Genomic DNA, 16981 nt, shown 5'->3' with positions numbered 1-16981 from the left:
TATGGTATGCATCGGAAGTAAAGCAGTTGGGGCAATGCAAATCAATGCATGCTTATATCTTGGTGATATGTGTGGTACTGCGTTTGTTGATGGACAAATGGGTTGTTTCCAGATGGCGTGGGTGTGATCGGACATCGAGGTGCTTGGTGATACTTCTCGTTTTCGTTGACGAAATACTCGCCCTCGGGAGTGATGGGTGGCGTTGGGTAGCCATTGACCACGTTGCCGTATGGCTGCTTTTGTGGAGTGTTGGGGTACATGTCGACGGTATTGATTGGCTTTTGCATGATCTCGCATGGTGGCGTTGGTGGGCTGGCTCTTCTGTTCATGGCTTCTTGTTGTTGAACGGTATGCTCGAGGATGCCGGCCACTTGTGACATGTGGGGTGTTGCATACTTTCGGAAGAGGACCTGGGATGGGGTTCGGACTTTGCTGTAGAGCTTGACGATAACATCGCTAACTTCAAAGTCCTTGCCATCAAAGGGATCAGGTCGGCCAAGGATATTTCGAGCCAAGGCCAACGAGGCACGAGCCATGACGGAAGGCTTTCTCGAGACAAAGTCCTTGTGGTACATGGCAATTTCGCAAAGGTACCACGACATATGTTCGACCTCGAGATCCTCGTATGCCGGGCGATCATTGAAGGCAATCTGTAGGAAGCTGTCGACGGTGGGGTGTCCGATCATCCACTCCAACGTATTCAACACGTGCCATTCCATTTGCGTGAACATATCCTCATCATAGAGAGAACAGCACATTGATTTCAACTCCCGAATCATTGGCACTCTCTCCTTTCGGTCACCATACTTGGCAGCGATTAGAAGTGCAGCACATCCAACCAGTTGGTAGTGTCTCTTATAGACGACACGCTTTGAGCAGTATCGGTCCAGGAGATTAACGGCGAGGAAGAGCGTCTCGGGGAGAAGTTGAAAAGCAGCGTGAGCTTCGATGAGGAAGTCGATCAGGTACGGTCTCATAAACCACTGAATCTCTTGCTGAATGTCAATAGAGGCGACGTCAGGAAGGGTTTCATTCTAAGTGAAGGTCAGCATAGTGTATCTTGAAGTGAAGGTCAAGGCTAATGACCTCCATATGCTTCATATGTCCGATGATGTCCTCGAGGTAAGCTTCGGACGCCTGTCTTGACAATTCATTCGCCATGGCTTCTTGTTTCCGACGACCAACTATCTTTGCGTATTCGTGCGCGCTGCTTCGTTGTGGATAGGCATCTTCAACGAAGAAGCTCTCACAAGGTTGATGGTGATAAGCCATGATGAAGGCGAAAGGATTCGAGGATTTCAGTATCAGAAAGAATGGACGTCAAGTTCTCCAGGAGCTTCGACCGACAGTGCTCGGTAGACACTGACTGGATTGTAAGAAAGGAATGTACTGAATGGTACCCAGAAGAAATCTCGGCTTTGTCGAGGTATTAGAAGATTAGAGAGAGTGTCGTGTTTTGTCGAGAATTAGATCAAATGAATGACAGAGGGCAAGAATAAACTGCCGATCGAGATGAAGCCGTGGTATCCAAGGTGACGAAGACCTGGGTAGTTAAGTCAAATGTCACTTATCGGAGATCTGATGTAAGTGAGATTAGCAGAGATTTTCGAGATTAAGTGGAGCGAGGGATGCAAGCCACCAGCACCAGCCGACGGTGGAACAGAAGAAGTCAAAAGGAGGTTGTGGAGTGGGAATGTTCGTTTTGGTGGGTATCAATTGGGGAACGTACCGACTAATCGAGAGACTGGAAGGCCTCGACGGAGATACTCCCTTGACTGTCTTGAACCTGAGTGCCTGACACCGATTGTCCAAGTATGAGGATTGTGTTGTAATCTGCGAGAGAAGGCGGGATGAACGAGTGAACGTCTCCGGCCTTGGCTCTTGCGTATGTCGAGGAGGATTGGGTGAGGTTTGGTGGTGGGTGGGTGGTGGGCGTCGAGGGGAAATCTGGAGAATGGCACCTGATACGCGACCGTTGGCATGTAAATGCTAAGTAAGGGCGACCAGTCAGCCTATGAACGAGGCCGGGGATTCGAAGGTCAAGACCAAAAGAGAATAAGGTTGGCAGGCCTGGATGCTTACCTTTATATGTCGAGTATCTCTAGTCTCTGCGGGTGGATCGTAATCTTAAAATTGGATTGTGTTGATGCTGCGTCTAGGAAGCTCCTTGACACGGCAGACTCACGTCCAAGAGGAAGATTGATGATCGAGGAGGGGCGGTGAAATGATCGTGAATTGATTGAAACTTCCAGAGCTGTCAACGCGAGTTTATGCGTGGTGGTGAAAGGGGGGGTTACTTCTGCAGACACGAAGGATTGTTTCGGATGTTCGAGGCAGATAGAAAATCGAAGTCTGTCGTCGACGAGATTCGAAGATGGCGAGTTCGAACAAAGGAGGATTGAGGGAAACGGTTGATGCGGAGGCGGAGGTGGAAGAGTGAATGTGGTGGTGTTTCCCTTGAATTTTCCTGGAGGTGATAGTCACGGACAGGCGAGCGAGCGAAAAACGATGGTGCAGTCGAGCATCACCCGTTCAATTTCACTCTGCGTCTCCTTCAACGTCACGGTATCAATTGATGTTCCGGTCGGGAATGGGCCTCCTGATTCCTTTTCCCTCGGTGGTGATAGATTCGAGGGTATGAGGGGGGAGGAGAGAGGAGGAGGGAATGAGGAGGTTAAAGGATGGAAGAGAGACAGAGAGAGTGGAAGGAGGTGAGGTGAGTGAAGCAAGCGTGTGGTGGAGGTTCCGTTAGTGGTGGTGGGAGGTCAGAAAGTAGAAACGGAGGTGATCATTGGGCTAATCCGGAATAGGTCATCAAGCCTGTTGAAGCCAGTGAAGCCTATGGCAGCGAACTGGGATGGAGAGGAGAGCTGGTCGCTGGTCAGAGGGTTCTCCACCACCACCACCCGAAGACTCGCTAGCAAGCTGATGCTGCACTGCTGCACCAAGACCAAGACCAAGACCAAGCAGAACAGAGCATAGCAGAAGAGCAGCAGAGTTTCCAAAGCACCCAAGCACACCAAGCGGACCAGCCCAAGAGGAGCAATGCAGCAACAGGCTAGCAGGCTATCAATCATCAGAGGCCTGCCCTGGCCTGACCGGTCCCTGTCCTGAGCGGCGGGCGCAGGTCTCTGCCATTGATTCCTTGGCTTGGCTGTGGAGTGGAGACGACACCAAAAGGCGAGAGACAATGGTCGCCATTGAGTGGGTGGAGGAGGATAGTGGCACCGACGAGGATGAAAGACGAGAGACCGCAGAGGACGGGGACGGCAGCGAGGTCAAGGATATGGGTACGGGTTATGGGTATGGGGGGACAAGGGCAGCAAGAGCCCGCGAGTCTCATCTGGCCAGTCAGGATGCCGAATTGATCATTTCTGAACCAGCCTGAGTTTCTCGCTACGAGCCTACGAAGAGACAACTCGAAAGATGGACAGAGGAACCACCGAGCAGGCAAAATGAGAAGAGTCCGTGAGAGACCGGGCGAGAAGCCTGTGCCAGTGCAGTATGTTCAGTCGGCAGGTACTGTATCAGCGAGTATCCATCTGGGCGGATTGTATCAGGCAGTGTCAATAACGACTCCACTGCTCAAGGTTGGTGTTCAAAGCATACAAAGCAAGCAAGCAAACAGATCCAAGCCAATGGATCACTGTGCATCAATCTAAGACGAGCCCCGAAGAGGGCCGCTGCTTGAAAGGGGGAAGGCGAGCTGAGCCACGCCGCTCTAACATCCTCACCTTGAGCGAGGGATGCTGCTTCAAGGACTCTTCCCTTTCGATTCATAACATTTCCATACCTATCGAAGCACAACTCCATATTCACATCATTTATGTATACACAACTCCCTCCCCTCCTTCAAAGCAGCACCCATCCCAAAACAAACAAGCATCATCCTCTCTTCCTCCAAAAGTCGCGTTTCGACACGACCACTGAATGGATCCTTTCCATCAACTCAAGACGAACCGACCGACCGACACGCCAAACAACACGCTTCACGCTCGCCTTCCCAGCCCCAAAACGCGAACCCACTGGCTGCGCTGCTACTGCTTGCTGCACACACTTTCACCAAGACACACATACATGCAGCTGCAGCCCAGGAACAAGGTCCTGTTCCTTGGATCTGATCTCGCGACTCCCGGCCTTCATTGGTCCCGGGTGTGCCATGCAGCTGCAGGGCCATTATGAGATTTCATGGAACAATAGCTTTCGTGCTGTAAGTAATAATAAGTCATCCATCATCATTTCTTGTATGCTGCAGCTGCAGCAGCAGCAGAGGAGCAATTTATTATGCAAGCACTCTACGTCTCGCGTCTGCGTCAGTCAATAAACAGTCTTGCAATTTACATGAGGTCTTGCATTTATCTCTAGTTACTGCATTTCGCGTTCAGACTGCGGACCCAGATCTGCTTCATGCAAAATGCACAGAAAAAAAAATAGAAAGTTCTCAAACATAAGTTCGCGTGCGTGTGCGTGTGCGTGTGCGTGTGCGAGGGTGCGACGGAAATGGAATGGGGGTTCTCGCGGAGAATTAATACAGCTTCATTATTATCTGGATTAGGAAATTCGTCTCCTTTATTTCTGCACAGTAAACTCTCTTTGCTGTGCTCCTCCGTCTGCCACTCCATTATCGTATTCATTCAATTCAAGATTTTCTTACTTCAATTCAATCGAGATACCGCATCTCATTCACAAATCAATCAGCTCGCCTCCTCACCTTGTCACCCATCATCACCAGCCACCCGAATCGCTGGCCCAGAATCGTACAACGCATCAGCGAGACAGGCCGCCGCATCTGCAACCCAATCTTGGTTATCTCGCTGCTGCTCGCTGCAAAGGCACGAAATCTTGAAATTCCCATCCTTCTTTTAGTTTAGACCCCCATCTCGGTCCCTGGAAGTAAGAATGATTGGCGTTTAGTGGTTAGGTTAGTGGTTAATCTTTATCGTTCGAGCTTGCCTAGCTAGGTCGTCGTGACAGTGGCCTGGACTGAAGATCTAGAGGCCAGTGAAGGTGAGGGGATGATGCGATTTGAGACTCGCTTTCACGGATAGAGGGAGGAGAATCCGTTTGATGTGATATTCGGCGAGACCGTTCAATTCGTTCGTTGTGTTCCGAGGTATCGGGTACTGGCATACTTCAACACAAACTTCATTCTTGCTCTCCACCAAGTCCAGTGCCAGAACCGAAAAGGGGAAACATACCATGCATAACATCACAATTCCATCTCGCACCCAAAAATACGGATAGATCCCCTCAATGAATCCCCACTCGCGCACTAAATACAGATGCATAAGTCCATCCATCCTTGCTTTACGTCATCTTTTTCGTACCTCCATTTCCACCCTTCTATTAAATAAATGGCAAAGATTTGGACGCGCGCTTCTTCATCCATTAATGAAACGATGAATTGAACATTATTCTGGATAGCGTTATGATATTGAATATGTTAAGGTCCAGTTCATCCTATCTCCACCCGAGCCGTCTACCGTCACATCCCATCCCATCCTATCCATAATAGAGAAACTGGCATATACCTACCTTCCGACCAGCCTCCAGTGGATAGGTACCTAGCGGATAGGGAAATTTCAATTAACGCGACCACCACCACCACCTACACGCGACTGACTACTGTACCTTGGATGACGCGTGCGTGCTAAGAACAGGACGAGAGACGAGGGTTTATTAGCAGAGCCGCCGTCGCATGCACGGACGGGATGGGATGGGGTGGGGTCTTGTTGCTTGCTGCATTAGTAGGGATGGATGGATGGATGCGATGTTAGAGTGCAGATGGATGGAGCATGCAGGAGAGGAGAGGAGATGGATGAGAAGATCAGGGAAGTTGGATTTTAGGGTTCGGTGGATGAGTGGTGGGAAGTATGAGATGAGATGGAGGAGAGGAAGGGTTCGGATGAATTAAAGACTTCTTTCTTTCTTTCTTTCGTACACCAATTAAAACCCCAATCGAGCTGTTCCGGAAATACCTAATGAGCCTCAACTACACCACCTCTCCTCCTACCGCACGCTCAGAATAACCTCTTACAATACGGTACTCTCGGTCATTTCCAACCCAAACGCATATCACGCTTCACTCTCACCTGGGATATCTCGGACTGGGTCCATCTATTACCTAGGTACAGTACCCATTCTCCAAACCTTCCGTCAGAATGTCTCACTCCTCGGCCTGCCGGCTTTCTTCTCGGTACGGGCCTCACTAGCTATCCTCCACCTCTTCTGAAGAATTTTTCTTCTGCTTCTTCTTCACCGCAATTGATATCACAGCTTGTCTGTCCACTCGCGAGGTTTGTATTTGAAGAAAATGAGAAGAGGTGGAGGGGTGGAGATAGTGGAGAGGAAGGGAGGAGAGGGGCGGAAAATACCCATGAGAAGTTAGCTGTCACGAGGAGAATTGCTCTTTTCGACGATCCACGAAGTTTTTCTAGAATGCCTCAATATCCACTCGCTGCTTTTCTTATTCTCTTCTCTCTTCTCTTTTCTCTGGCATGAGATCCATAAACGGACATCATGCACCTCAAGTACATGCGGCTCTGCCCGAAAAGTCCCTCTGTATGGAGAACATATCTCATACCCTCCAGCAAAAACTCCACAATCTCGGAACCCGGAGAATAGTCAACCATCCAGAAGATCGGGATTGGAAAATTTGCTGCGTCAACTTCTTTTCTTTCGAAGATGCTCCCCGCAATTTGACACACACCTCTTTTTTGAGTCATGGGAGGTGTAGACTCTATACATAAAAATGGAGGAAAAGAAGAGGACAGAAAGCTGCTGCATATGCGAGAAAGAAAAAAAAGCTTGATACTGTACCCTCAACTCTGGACCCTTAAACTCAATTCCTAACACACCCATTAGTCCCATCATCCCTTCAACATCAAACCTTTCTCCCCTCCACTTTCTTTCTTCCTAAACACATCAAATTCCCCTCTCCTAAACCCCACTCCTCGGCACCCTCGAAACTTAAATCTCAAAAACTAACTACCTAAACCAGATCACTAGCCACACACACCAGATCATCAAGGGTCAAAGCACCCTAAAACAGCTCGCTTGCTCGCTCATCAGCCTCACTTCAACGCGTTCTCAGCATCCAATCGCTGAGCTGAAGTCTATCCTTCCTTACCTAGGTAACCATGAGGATTTTCGTTCGTTCGTTCGTTCGCTCCTCCCCGAGGCACGGATTAGGAACGGAGGCAAAAAGAACATTTTGAAGATTCTTCTCCTCACGGCTTTGTATGTATGTATGTATGTATGTATGTATGTATGCAAGAAGCATCACAGTAGCATTCTCTTTTCTGCCTCGGAATCTTTTTTTTTTCCATACTTATGCAAAAGACCTGCACAATGACACCTTCCCCACATTTCACAACATCTTTTGAACAGAGAGCAGAGCTTTATTCGGTATTTGCCGCCCACGGCTAAATCCTCCCCGCGTCCAGGCTAGAGGTGCAGTTTCCAGTTCTCACTGGAATTTGGTAGACGCTAGGTATCAGGGAAGGTTAACACCAATGGCAAGGTGGTTCGAGAGAAAATGCTGTACCCCAGGTTGAGAAGCAGAAAGTAGGGGTCGGACCCCGCGTTTTGCTAGATGGATGGCTGGATACCAGGAAATAGGTTTGTTGGTGTTTGGAGTTTGGCCGAAGGAGTGCAGTTGTGTGAAAGGGGTGCAGAACACGAAGAGTAAACCGATATAATTAATTCTCAAGGTTCTCTATTCCTGTTGGAAAAGAAAGAGCAGAGCACTGACAATAATTAATAATAATTCTTTGCACAGACATCTTCCTTCCTTCCTTCCTTCCTTCCTTCCTTCCTTCCTTCTGGAAGTATAAATCCACACATACACACAGACATACATTTATGTATGTACAGTACACAGACATAAACGTCCTTCCATATCAACACACAGACTCCGATATCAACACTGACATGGCGCCATCCTATCCCATCACATCACATCTCACAATCCCAACCTCAACATCCCTTGCTTCCACCCGGAAAAGCCGCACCCGAAGAAAACACTGCAAGATGCCTGTCTTGTTCCTGAGAAAAATTTTCCTTCTCACATCCATCATGTCTTGAGGCTCGGGAACGTGGGACTTGCATAGGCATTTCATCTCACATATATTGAGGCTCTTTCTTCTTCCCATCTTTTTATTCTCCACGTGGCTATTTCGAGGTATCATATCCAATTCCATCTCCCATACCTACCTACCTACGCTCAGACAAACGCAAACAACCCTCCCCTCCCCTCAAAAAAAAACTCCCGACGCACGCACAAACACCCAAATTCCCAAAACAGACGACGTGAAAGGAAAAGGGGAGGTCAAAGCTGTACTGTACCGTAGGGCTAGGTTCAACCAAAGAGTACGGTAGGTAAGATTGACGACGATCGAGGAGCTCATCTCCGCTGCTTGTCTGTCTGCAAGTTAGGTTACGGCGCCGTAGCAAGTCAACGCCTCTGAATGAAAATCAAACATTTACGACGGACGCCGTGTAACTGTTGCTGTGCTGCGAATCAATCATTTCGATTGATGAAACTACAGGATCCAATGAGCTGATTTTTCTTCCTTCTGGTCCTTCCCATCCCAGTTTCCTCTGGAACCGAGGATGGATTTGAGCTCGCTGACTGACAGTGCCTGTGCTTGCTTCTCCGCAACTCAGCTAGGGAGTAATATTTAGCCCTACGCGAATGTTCGAGCGCTGCTTCGCTGGTCGCGATTCCTTCCTTTCAGAGAAGGTCAGTCAGTGAGCAACTTGAGCACAGACTGTGACGAGATGGCTGGGCTGGCTGTCTGGGCTATCTTGACGTGATGAGATGACGAATAAAACGGTTTGTTGATCTGATCCTGATCGTGTTCTCTTGCTTGGGGCGATTTCTCGCGATTGATTGATGAGTTGCAGGAGCTGGAGTGAGACATACATATGTACTGTACTGTACCGTATGTACATAAAAAAGGGCACGTCATAAGCGCTTCTTTTTTGTTTCTTTTGTTCGGGTTGGTGAGAGTGATGACCCGGTATGGACATTTTGCGATGCACCACACCCTCAATTGTCCCCGGGCCCTGGTTCCTTAGACAGACGCCCCCCCGCTTCCAAATATCCTGTTATTAGGGAATAAGTAGTGCAGTACTGTACAATACCTAGCTGCAGAACGCGAATCTTCGCGTTAACATACATCCATGCATGCATGCATGCACCACCAGCTTGAGCCACAGGAGCGTACGCCACAGGCATGTGAAAATCGGAACGGCGGATCCGTGGGCCAGCAAGCAAGCCACAGCCGCCCGCGAGCGGCGAGACCGCGTTCCAATGGTTTGCTGCAAAGATGTAGCTAGCTAGCTACATATGTGAGTCGCATGTCCTCATCTCAGCAATCGACGAATCGAACGCGTGAGGTGTGGTGCGTTTAGGGCTGAGATGGCGAAGGTGGGTGGCAAATTGAGGCTCTCTCTCTCTCTCTCTCCCTCCTGGATCTCGCATTGCATTACATTGCATGGTAAATTACCTTTCACTTCAGAGAGAGGGGGAAAATGGATCTGTGAGCGCGTATTTCATTTCCTTTCGCGTCTATCTAAGTGGGGTAGTAAGTATTGGTTTCCTATAATAATGTTCTAGAAATGTTCTGGAATTTTTTGGTCCGTCCGTCTATTGATTGATTGATGGATGGAATTGATGGGGGTCCAATGTTTCTCGGGAATTTGATGTGTTGTTCAAGGGAAATGGAAGCGAGATGAGCCCCTTTTTGGATGGGATGGGATGGGATGGGATGGGATGGGTTCAGCGCGAGACCAGTGATTGAAGAAGATAGCGGGAATTGTTATAGAGCATCTAATGAGTTTGATTTGTGGATGGAGAGAGGGCGGGACGGACGTGAGGTGGGGTGGAATAGGAAGGTGGAGGGGAGTGGTGGGGAGGAGAGGAGGGGACGCGCGCTTGGGTAATGGTTGTTGGTTTGTACAGTGTTTGTCGTATTTGAGGCTGAGATGTTGTCATGTTTTTGCGGGACATTGCTCTTGGAGAGAGATGATGATGATGATGATGATGATGATGATGATGATGATGATGATGATGATGTTGGGATGATGGGAAGAAAAAGGGGGAGCACGTGATTGGAGTCCAGCATGTAGGAAAGGGCCAAAGTTGGTTCGAGATGTGCTTGTTTGACTGTACAGTGTCTGTCTGGTTGAGTCTTATGTTGGTTGATTTGGGAGTTTATCTATGTTAAGAGCGTTCTAGAATGTGTTCTCAGACGGATGCTCAAGTTTGAGTTCAATCAAGTCAAGGATGTACTTTTTGATGCCAAAACATTCCTTTTCATCACACACTCTAACTTTTAAGCTCTATTTTGTTATTCTCCCTCCTCAAATTACAGACTTTTTGTGTTCATATGTCCCTTCATAAAGCATTACTTTCCTCAGCGCAAATGCACGGGACCGAGACCTGACTTTATACTTTCCAAAAGTCGATAGTTTAGAATTGGTTTGCAGATAGGAGACTTTATAGTTATAGAAGGATCTTTCATCTTTTCATTCACTTCGATCTCATACCCAATACTTTTGCTCCTACTATTAGCTCTCAATAAGAATACACTTTCCCCAGTCACATTGTCTGAGATCAAGATCCAACTTTTGCACCCCAAAATGTCTAACTTCTGATATCGAGCTGACAGTTTAGTGTGTCAGTTTTCCAGTATCAAATTCTCGCGACATAGAAAGTGGTCTCGTCTCCAGGATTGCTAAGCCTCCCAATGCTGTCCCCTACATTGCTCTGAATCATCTGCCACTGATCATCAACTGTTATTGTCTGATTATCGTCACAATTTGATTGCCGTGTATTGCTGTACGTTCATCAGTGCGCATTGATTTGTATTCTACTTTTCTTATCTCTTGCTTACTTTCACATTATTTCCTCAATGGCCGTACTAAGATGTCTTCGTTACCATCACCCATGGACCGAGATATCTTTTTAGTCCGTTTTGAATGAAGAGTTTCTCAGAGGATAAGAGGTATTTATAGGCATGACTTATGCCTCGTCTCGTCTCTGTGACACCGTCCCTATGACATCGCCTCAATGTTCATAGAGACAATGTCATGGAAACAGGGCGACATCACACAGACGACGTCATAGAGAGGATATTGCAGAGACGAGTCACAGAGAAGGGACGAGGTCATAGGGAGGATTCCATAGAGGCGATGTCTCAGAAACGACTTATGGAGAAATGACGATATCATAGAAGCTATTTCATAAGGAGTATGTCACAGAGACAAGATGAGGCCGTAGGGGCGATGTCATAAGCACGAAGTCATGAAAACCAAGTGCAGCTCCGTCTTTGACAGAACAACTAAATTCACAACAAACACACTCCACCTCTTGAGCGAGAACGACTCATCCTCTCCTAATTTCCCTATATGAACCCTCATCTCTCGTCCATTAAACGAACAAAACCCATCATGCAATGGAACTCCTATACAGAAGCATATCTGCCTGGCTCGATCCTCAGATATTTGGTTCGGATCATAGTCTCGCTACTTATCAAAGAATTGCTTCAGCCGAAGCACAATAGCTGTTGTCATCCTCGGGCATTGATGGATATGACAATGAGAATCTAATTGGCAAGAGTCATAGGTCTGCTCTTCACATGCGATAGTTGAGACAGACTCAAACAGTATGAGGTTTTCGTATGAGTGCTCTATCAATTGTCTCATGAAATTATCTCCTCACTCCAAACCAGGCACAAACCTACTCCCAACAAGAATCTGATATCCAGCTTCCTTGACGTGTCTCCCTGATGTTGGACGAAACCTACATTATTAACAGGTTTTTATATAGTATTCTGCACTCTAGATAAAAGAGATCCAGGCTAGCCAGGAACAAGTACTTCGGATAATGAAGAGCTTTGACACGTGGGCAACGGGAATAACGACGGGATGAGCCATCGTTTGTTATATCCTCCTGTCCTTTATTCGGTGGTTTGCAGAAGTCTCCCCACCGCTGCATGATACTGGCCTTTGATGGCGGGGAAGCTTTTTCTCCTGATGCGGGGACGAGAGCAGACTGTGGACTGCTGCCCAAAAGAACCGTTTTAACAGCCCAATCAAAATTGTCCTCAAATTTCGTCCGCAATGCCGAGATCTGAAGTATAAAAAGTAGCGTCTAACAGACTAGGTAGATGGCATCCGAAATAGCATCGTCGAGGGCTCAGTCTCCTCGACAAGGGTGACAGCTAGATTGAAACCAGCTTCGGCACGATATCGAGGCCACTGGATGGAGTTAGAGGAGTCTTACAGACGTGGAAGTTGACCTCATAGGCTGCATGGCGAACAAGGTCTCTGGTAGGGGCGAAGAGGTCGGGTTGTGTAGTCTTTTAAGCATCCTTGTAGACAAGGCTGCATATACCATTAATTTTTACTCTTTCTTTGAAAAGAAGGAATACGAGCTATTCATACCTACGATAATAGTTAACATAGACGGTTGCAAATGCTATGCGTGGAAACGACGGCGTTGCTAACTCAAAGCGCAAAAGAGACTTTAAATGAGTTAATAATGAAACGAGACGAGCTAACAAGCGTATCTCTCGAAATAATGGTAAGGATCAACATGATGGTGTTATTACAGCTTTTCAAAACTACTACTCCTTGTATCAACACGAATACAACTACAACGGTTCTACCGAGCATGCTTCCACATCTGCTGCTGCACTTGCTGGCATATAACCTACATTCATGTTTGGCATTCTCTCCATCGAAACGGACAAAGCGGCAGAAATTGTGACTTTCCCCATCCCACGCACACACTCAAGCACTTCAAATCTCGGCCTATATAAACACTGTCTTCTCTTCTCTTCTGCATCATTACCTACAAAATCCCGACTATCCTCCAAGTATGCCACAATAGATTTGTGAGCCTGTTTCGTCTCGCTCCAGGCTCTACGCTTGGTTTGGTGCTATTGCAGCCCGTGTGGTGTCGTTGCGGGTGGTCTTGGTTGCGAAAATGTTTAATTGTCGAAGGTCTGTTGTCAACTCATCGGCGGTTGTCAACTTTCTAAGTGTTGTCTTTCGGGATGTGACAATAGAACATTAGTTGATACAATAAGGCATAAACATAGGCTCGTACCAAAAGGCAGGATTGGAACTTGTAGCAAGAACACTCGTCGACTAGCTAGGAGAGCCGGGCTTCTGGTCCCGATACGTTGCCTCCGACTCTCTTGATATTTACCATGCTCTAATTGTGGTCAGAGTCAGAGAGAAGAGTGGTATTTATACCCCAATATCAGGACTTGGACGCTCCTTTACCTGAAGATAAGTCATCATTCACTTCAACAGTTTGAGTCAATGAGTGAACAAATCTTGTGCTCTTGTTATATTCAATGAAGTTCAACCTCAACAGTATGATATTCTTAGCAATGAATCTTGAATACTAGATCATAATGCTGAGTCTTCTCGTCACCCAAGACCTCGGGACTCAAGGCAAGTTAGAAGTCACGTGAAACTTTATTTGAGAAGTTACCTACCTACCTAGGTAGGTAGAGCAGAATGTCTGTCAGTTTCTAAGTACTCATAGAAACAAGAATAGCTACTTTTCACTACAGTAACAATACTAATTGAATCGGATTCATTGTTCATACCCCCAAAAAAGACCCTGTCGACCAGATTGTCAGTCCTTTGTAAAGTGAAAATCTACTCTACATTACACCACATTGTTTGATGATTGCATAACTGTTATGCCTAGAATATCTCTGGTGTCGATGGGACTTAGAGGGGGGACTTCATGTCTTCTATTGTTTTGCAAGTGACTAGCCAGATCGATCCCAGATTTGCCTCTCCGTGATAGCTTCACTAAGAACTCTCAGCTCTATCCGGGTGCCTGTCGGAAGACTAACCCTTGCAGCTTGCCAAAGCACGGCGGTTAAAGCTCGACGGGAGTGAAGATATAGACAGGCGTTTAAGTTTCATCATAATGAACTCGTGCGAATGAAGAGAAGAAGCGAGAATCTGACGGAGAAACGGTTATGGAGACTCTGGCCTCACCAAGAAGAGTTTCCTTTTGTAATTTCAGCACATGTAGCTGTAGGGTACATTAAGTTGCAGACAGAATATCCCAGACTTCTGGAGCAAGTGTCTTACCCGCCTTGTCAGTCACTATGGTGTCTAAAAAGGAGGTCAGAATGCTCCTAAGCTTCATCATGCTTATCTTGAGCAAAGTTTCATCCGAAGAAGAGTTTGCACGAATCGTTTGGAGGATAGGAATGTCTGAATCATGTTTAGTACTTATGGTGCTGAAGAGGCCCTTCATGTCAGTGAAATGTGCTATATCCCAAATCTAGAAATATTATCCTTCGGCTACCCGAAATATCTACAAAGCATAATGCCCTTCGAAGAACTGGAGAATACTACAGAGTAGCACCAGATATGCTGAAACTTGGGCCGTTGTTATTTAAGCCAGAATGATTGTGAATTTCATTTCAACAATGAGGACTGTCCACTACGACTTGTAATTCTCTTAACCCTCCAAGACTTGTGTCTTGAAACAGAGTCCAATACCTGTCAGATATGCTGTCCTCCACCCAGTATCTGCATATTCAATCGAAGGACGAATGTAAAGAGCATAGCCGGCATCGGTGCTGCTCCAACTCGGAGTTATGCTACTGAAAGCTGCCAAGACCGAGCCTTTGTGTGTTCCTCCAATGATACACGCAGCTGAACTGCTTGACCTTCTTTCCATTGTATTTACTCGTGTAGGAGATGTGGCGATGATGGGTATGGTTCGATTTGGAGGAAGAGAGCACGACTCGCTATGGCGCATATCCCGCGAACCGCGCAGATCGCGCACATTGCGCAGATCCCGCATATAGCGCATTTTGCGCATTTTGCGACAGCCTCGAAGCTATGAAAATGACGACTTGGATATTGGCAATAAATGCTTTAGGATCAAGAATTCTTGGACAAAGAGAGGCCAGGGATGGATATGATTTGAGTTCGAGAAGAGGAGAACATCGAAGGTAAGCGGTGTTGAGCTTTGTTTTGGTTAGCTTTGAACGAGAGGCGCTTCCCTGTGCTTTGCAATTAGTGTTTTGATCTTGAGTTCGAAGCCTTTTGAGTCTTACTAAACTGTTTCGAGTGCATAACTGGTGATGTAGTGGTCGCTCTTGAGAAGTTGTTTTTGGAATCTTGGAAAGGTTCAATCACTTACACAATAAACAATTAGAGGAATTCCTTGAAGAAAATCAAAAGGCGAATGTGTGTTACTGAGTAGCAGATTGATGATGTTGAAAAAGAAGAGCTACGCAAAAGAGCGGGGTCGGGTAGTTGTGAGAGATACTGATCGAACTTGACAATAGCACTTGGGTGTACGAGAGCTTTGAACTCATTCAGATTACCTCTTGAACCTGATATATGGCTAATTGGGCTCTTTTCTTGAATATAAATAGATCAGTCTCTTGTTAGTAGTGAACAAGTATCAAGTATAGGAGTGAACAGGAAGAGAAGAAGGTGTTAGCGTGACCCCTCCGTAGCCTTCCTCCTACAAGGCCTCGTTAAAGGAGCAACCAAGCACATGATACAGGTGAACAAACTTGACAAACCTTTGAGAGCGGACTAGTGCCATTGTTAGCTTGAGAGGTCTATAAAATAGCCCACTTCTCAACTCAGACCACTTTCTTTCTCCACCATAAACACAACTTCGACCTCCACCTTTTACAATACTTCGACTTTCTTGACCTTTGATCATACTTCGAGCACCCAACAACAACCCTTCTCAATTACCTCAATCAAAACCCAATCGCAAACATGAAGTTCACCACTTCCCTCTTGACCCTTGCTGGTCTTGCCTCCCTTGTACGCGCAAACCACTTTCCCCTCTCGCGCAGGCGCAGAGCTAATATAATTCACAGGCCATTGCTTCTGCCATCCCAGGCACTGCCGAGCTCCCCAGCTGTGGCTACAAGAACTATCCAACTGGTATCATGACCTTCAAGGGTACCATTGATGGTCATCAAGTCCAACTCAATGGCTCTGCCCAGGTAATGAATATCAAACCCGTTGGATTTCCTGATCATCTAACAATGAATAGGAGATCAACACCCAGATGACTGCCAAGTTCCCTGGCTTCAACCCCGATGCCCTCGTCGCCGCCAAGTTTGCTAGCCGTGATGCTGCTGTCAACTTGTTCGCTCGCAACAAGGTAAATGACTCTTCAATATGTCTCATTGACAGACATACTGACTCGTTGCACAGTCTCCACCGGTCCTCTGCTGGCCCGTTGCTGGTCAAGATTGGTCCTTCTGCAATGCCGCCACCATTCAAGACGGTATCAACTACCTCGACAACTTCGATGGTCTCTGCGGTGTCCCTGGTACCACCTGTGAGTCGCTCCAAAAAAAGCTTCCAGAAAATTCATCGAATACCAGCTAACGTTTTGGCGCTTCAGGCGTTCGTATCTCCTGCTCGTACAACGCCGCTATCTACCTCTGCAACGACAACGCCTATGGCATCACCCCCAACTGTGCTTACATGGCCTCCTATGCTACCGACATCATCAACGACTGCGTTTTCTATGACGATCAAGGAAACGCTTATGTCTGTGGACAGGAGTTCGATACCGATGGCTACAACATCATCGTCCGTGAGGACTCTTGCTAGTTGGGTCTTGGTTACGCTGGCCTTCTCCTTGCTGTGAGCATCGGGATGTTTCTTTTGGCTGGCATTTGCGTGGTGCGTTGATTCATCTTGGGTTATGGTTTCTTTGGTATTGGTCCTCTCTTGGATTCTGATTTTGAATGGCTTCTTGGTCTGGTGGTATGGTGGGAGACTTGGGGTAGCATATAAGCATCGAGATCATTCAATGCCAAAGCATACACTCATAATCTGGCTTCGGAATTGTTCAAATCGTGACGTGGTTGAATTGAATGCCATGAAGATTCCTGATACTGGCTCTTGATATTACCCTTGTCTATTCAAATTCATTCTTTCCTGGTGC

At 47.0% G+C, this 16981-nt stretch overlaps 5 protein-coding genes across 5 annotated transcripts; 3 read left to right on the top strand and 2 right to left on the bottom strand.

The window, feature by feature from the left end:
- Positions 1–83: 83 nt before the first annotated feature.
- Positions 84–1260, bottom strand: LY89DRAFT_565525 (uncharacterized protein; the record flags this gene model as incomplete). The annotated part of the gene is made up of 2 exons (XM_018208533.1): positions 84–1034; positions 1087–1260. Coding segments are annotated over 2 exons (1125 nt in total), but the record flags the coding sequence as incomplete, so codon positions are not given.
- A 2084-nt stretch (positions 1261–3344) lies between these two features.
- On the top strand, positions 3345–3745 carry LY89DRAFT_679155 (uncharacterized protein). Its single transcript, XM_018213815.1, has one exon. The coding sequence runs from the start codon at positions 3456–3458 to the stop codon at positions 3660–3662; it is 207 nt and encodes a 68-aa protein (XP_018078223.1). The 5' UTR covers positions 3345–3455; the 3' UTR covers positions 3663–3745.
- A 667-nt stretch (positions 3746–4412) lies between these two features.
- Positions 4413–4929, top strand: LY89DRAFT_4701 (uncharacterized protein). Its single transcript, XM_018207751.1, has one exon. It carries the CDS (start codon positions 4501–4503, stop codon positions 4864–4866), a length of 366 nt encoding a protein of 121 aa, XP_018078222.1. The 5' UTR covers positions 4413–4500; the 3' UTR covers positions 4867–4929.
- Positions 4930–5499, bottom strand: LY89DRAFT_4702 (uncharacterized protein). Its single transcript, XM_018207753.1, has one exon. The coding sequence runs from the start codon at positions 5298–5300 to the stop codon at positions 4992–4994; it is 309 nt and encodes a 102-aa protein (XP_018078221.1). The 5' UTR covers positions 5301–5499; the 3' UTR covers positions 4930–4991.
- A 10231-nt stretch (positions 5500–15730) lies between these two features.
- Positions 15731–16644, top strand: LY89DRAFT_744404 (uncharacterized protein; the record flags this gene model as incomplete). Its single annotated transcript, XM_018221035.1, has 5 exons — positions 15731–15840; positions 15897–16025; positions 16076–16186; positions 16240–16366; positions 16433–16644. Exons 1-5 carry the CDS (start codon positions 15793–15795, stop codon positions 16642–16644), a joined length of 627 nt encoding a protein of 208 aa, XP_018078220.1. The 5' UTR covers positions 15731–15792.
- Between the last annotated feature and the right edge of the window lie 337 nt (positions 16645–16981).

The sequence above is a fragment of the Mollisia scopiformis genome (genome assembly GCF_001500285.1).
Source record: "Mollisia scopiformis unplaced genomic scaffold LY89scaffold_1, whole genome shotgun sequence".
NCBI lineage: Eukaryota > Fungi > Ascomycota > Leotiomycetes > Helotiales > Mollisiaceae > Mollisia > Mollisia scopiformis.
The sequence above is the reverse complement of the archived record's forward strand: the minus strand, read 5'-3'. Positions and strand labels throughout refer to the sequence as shown.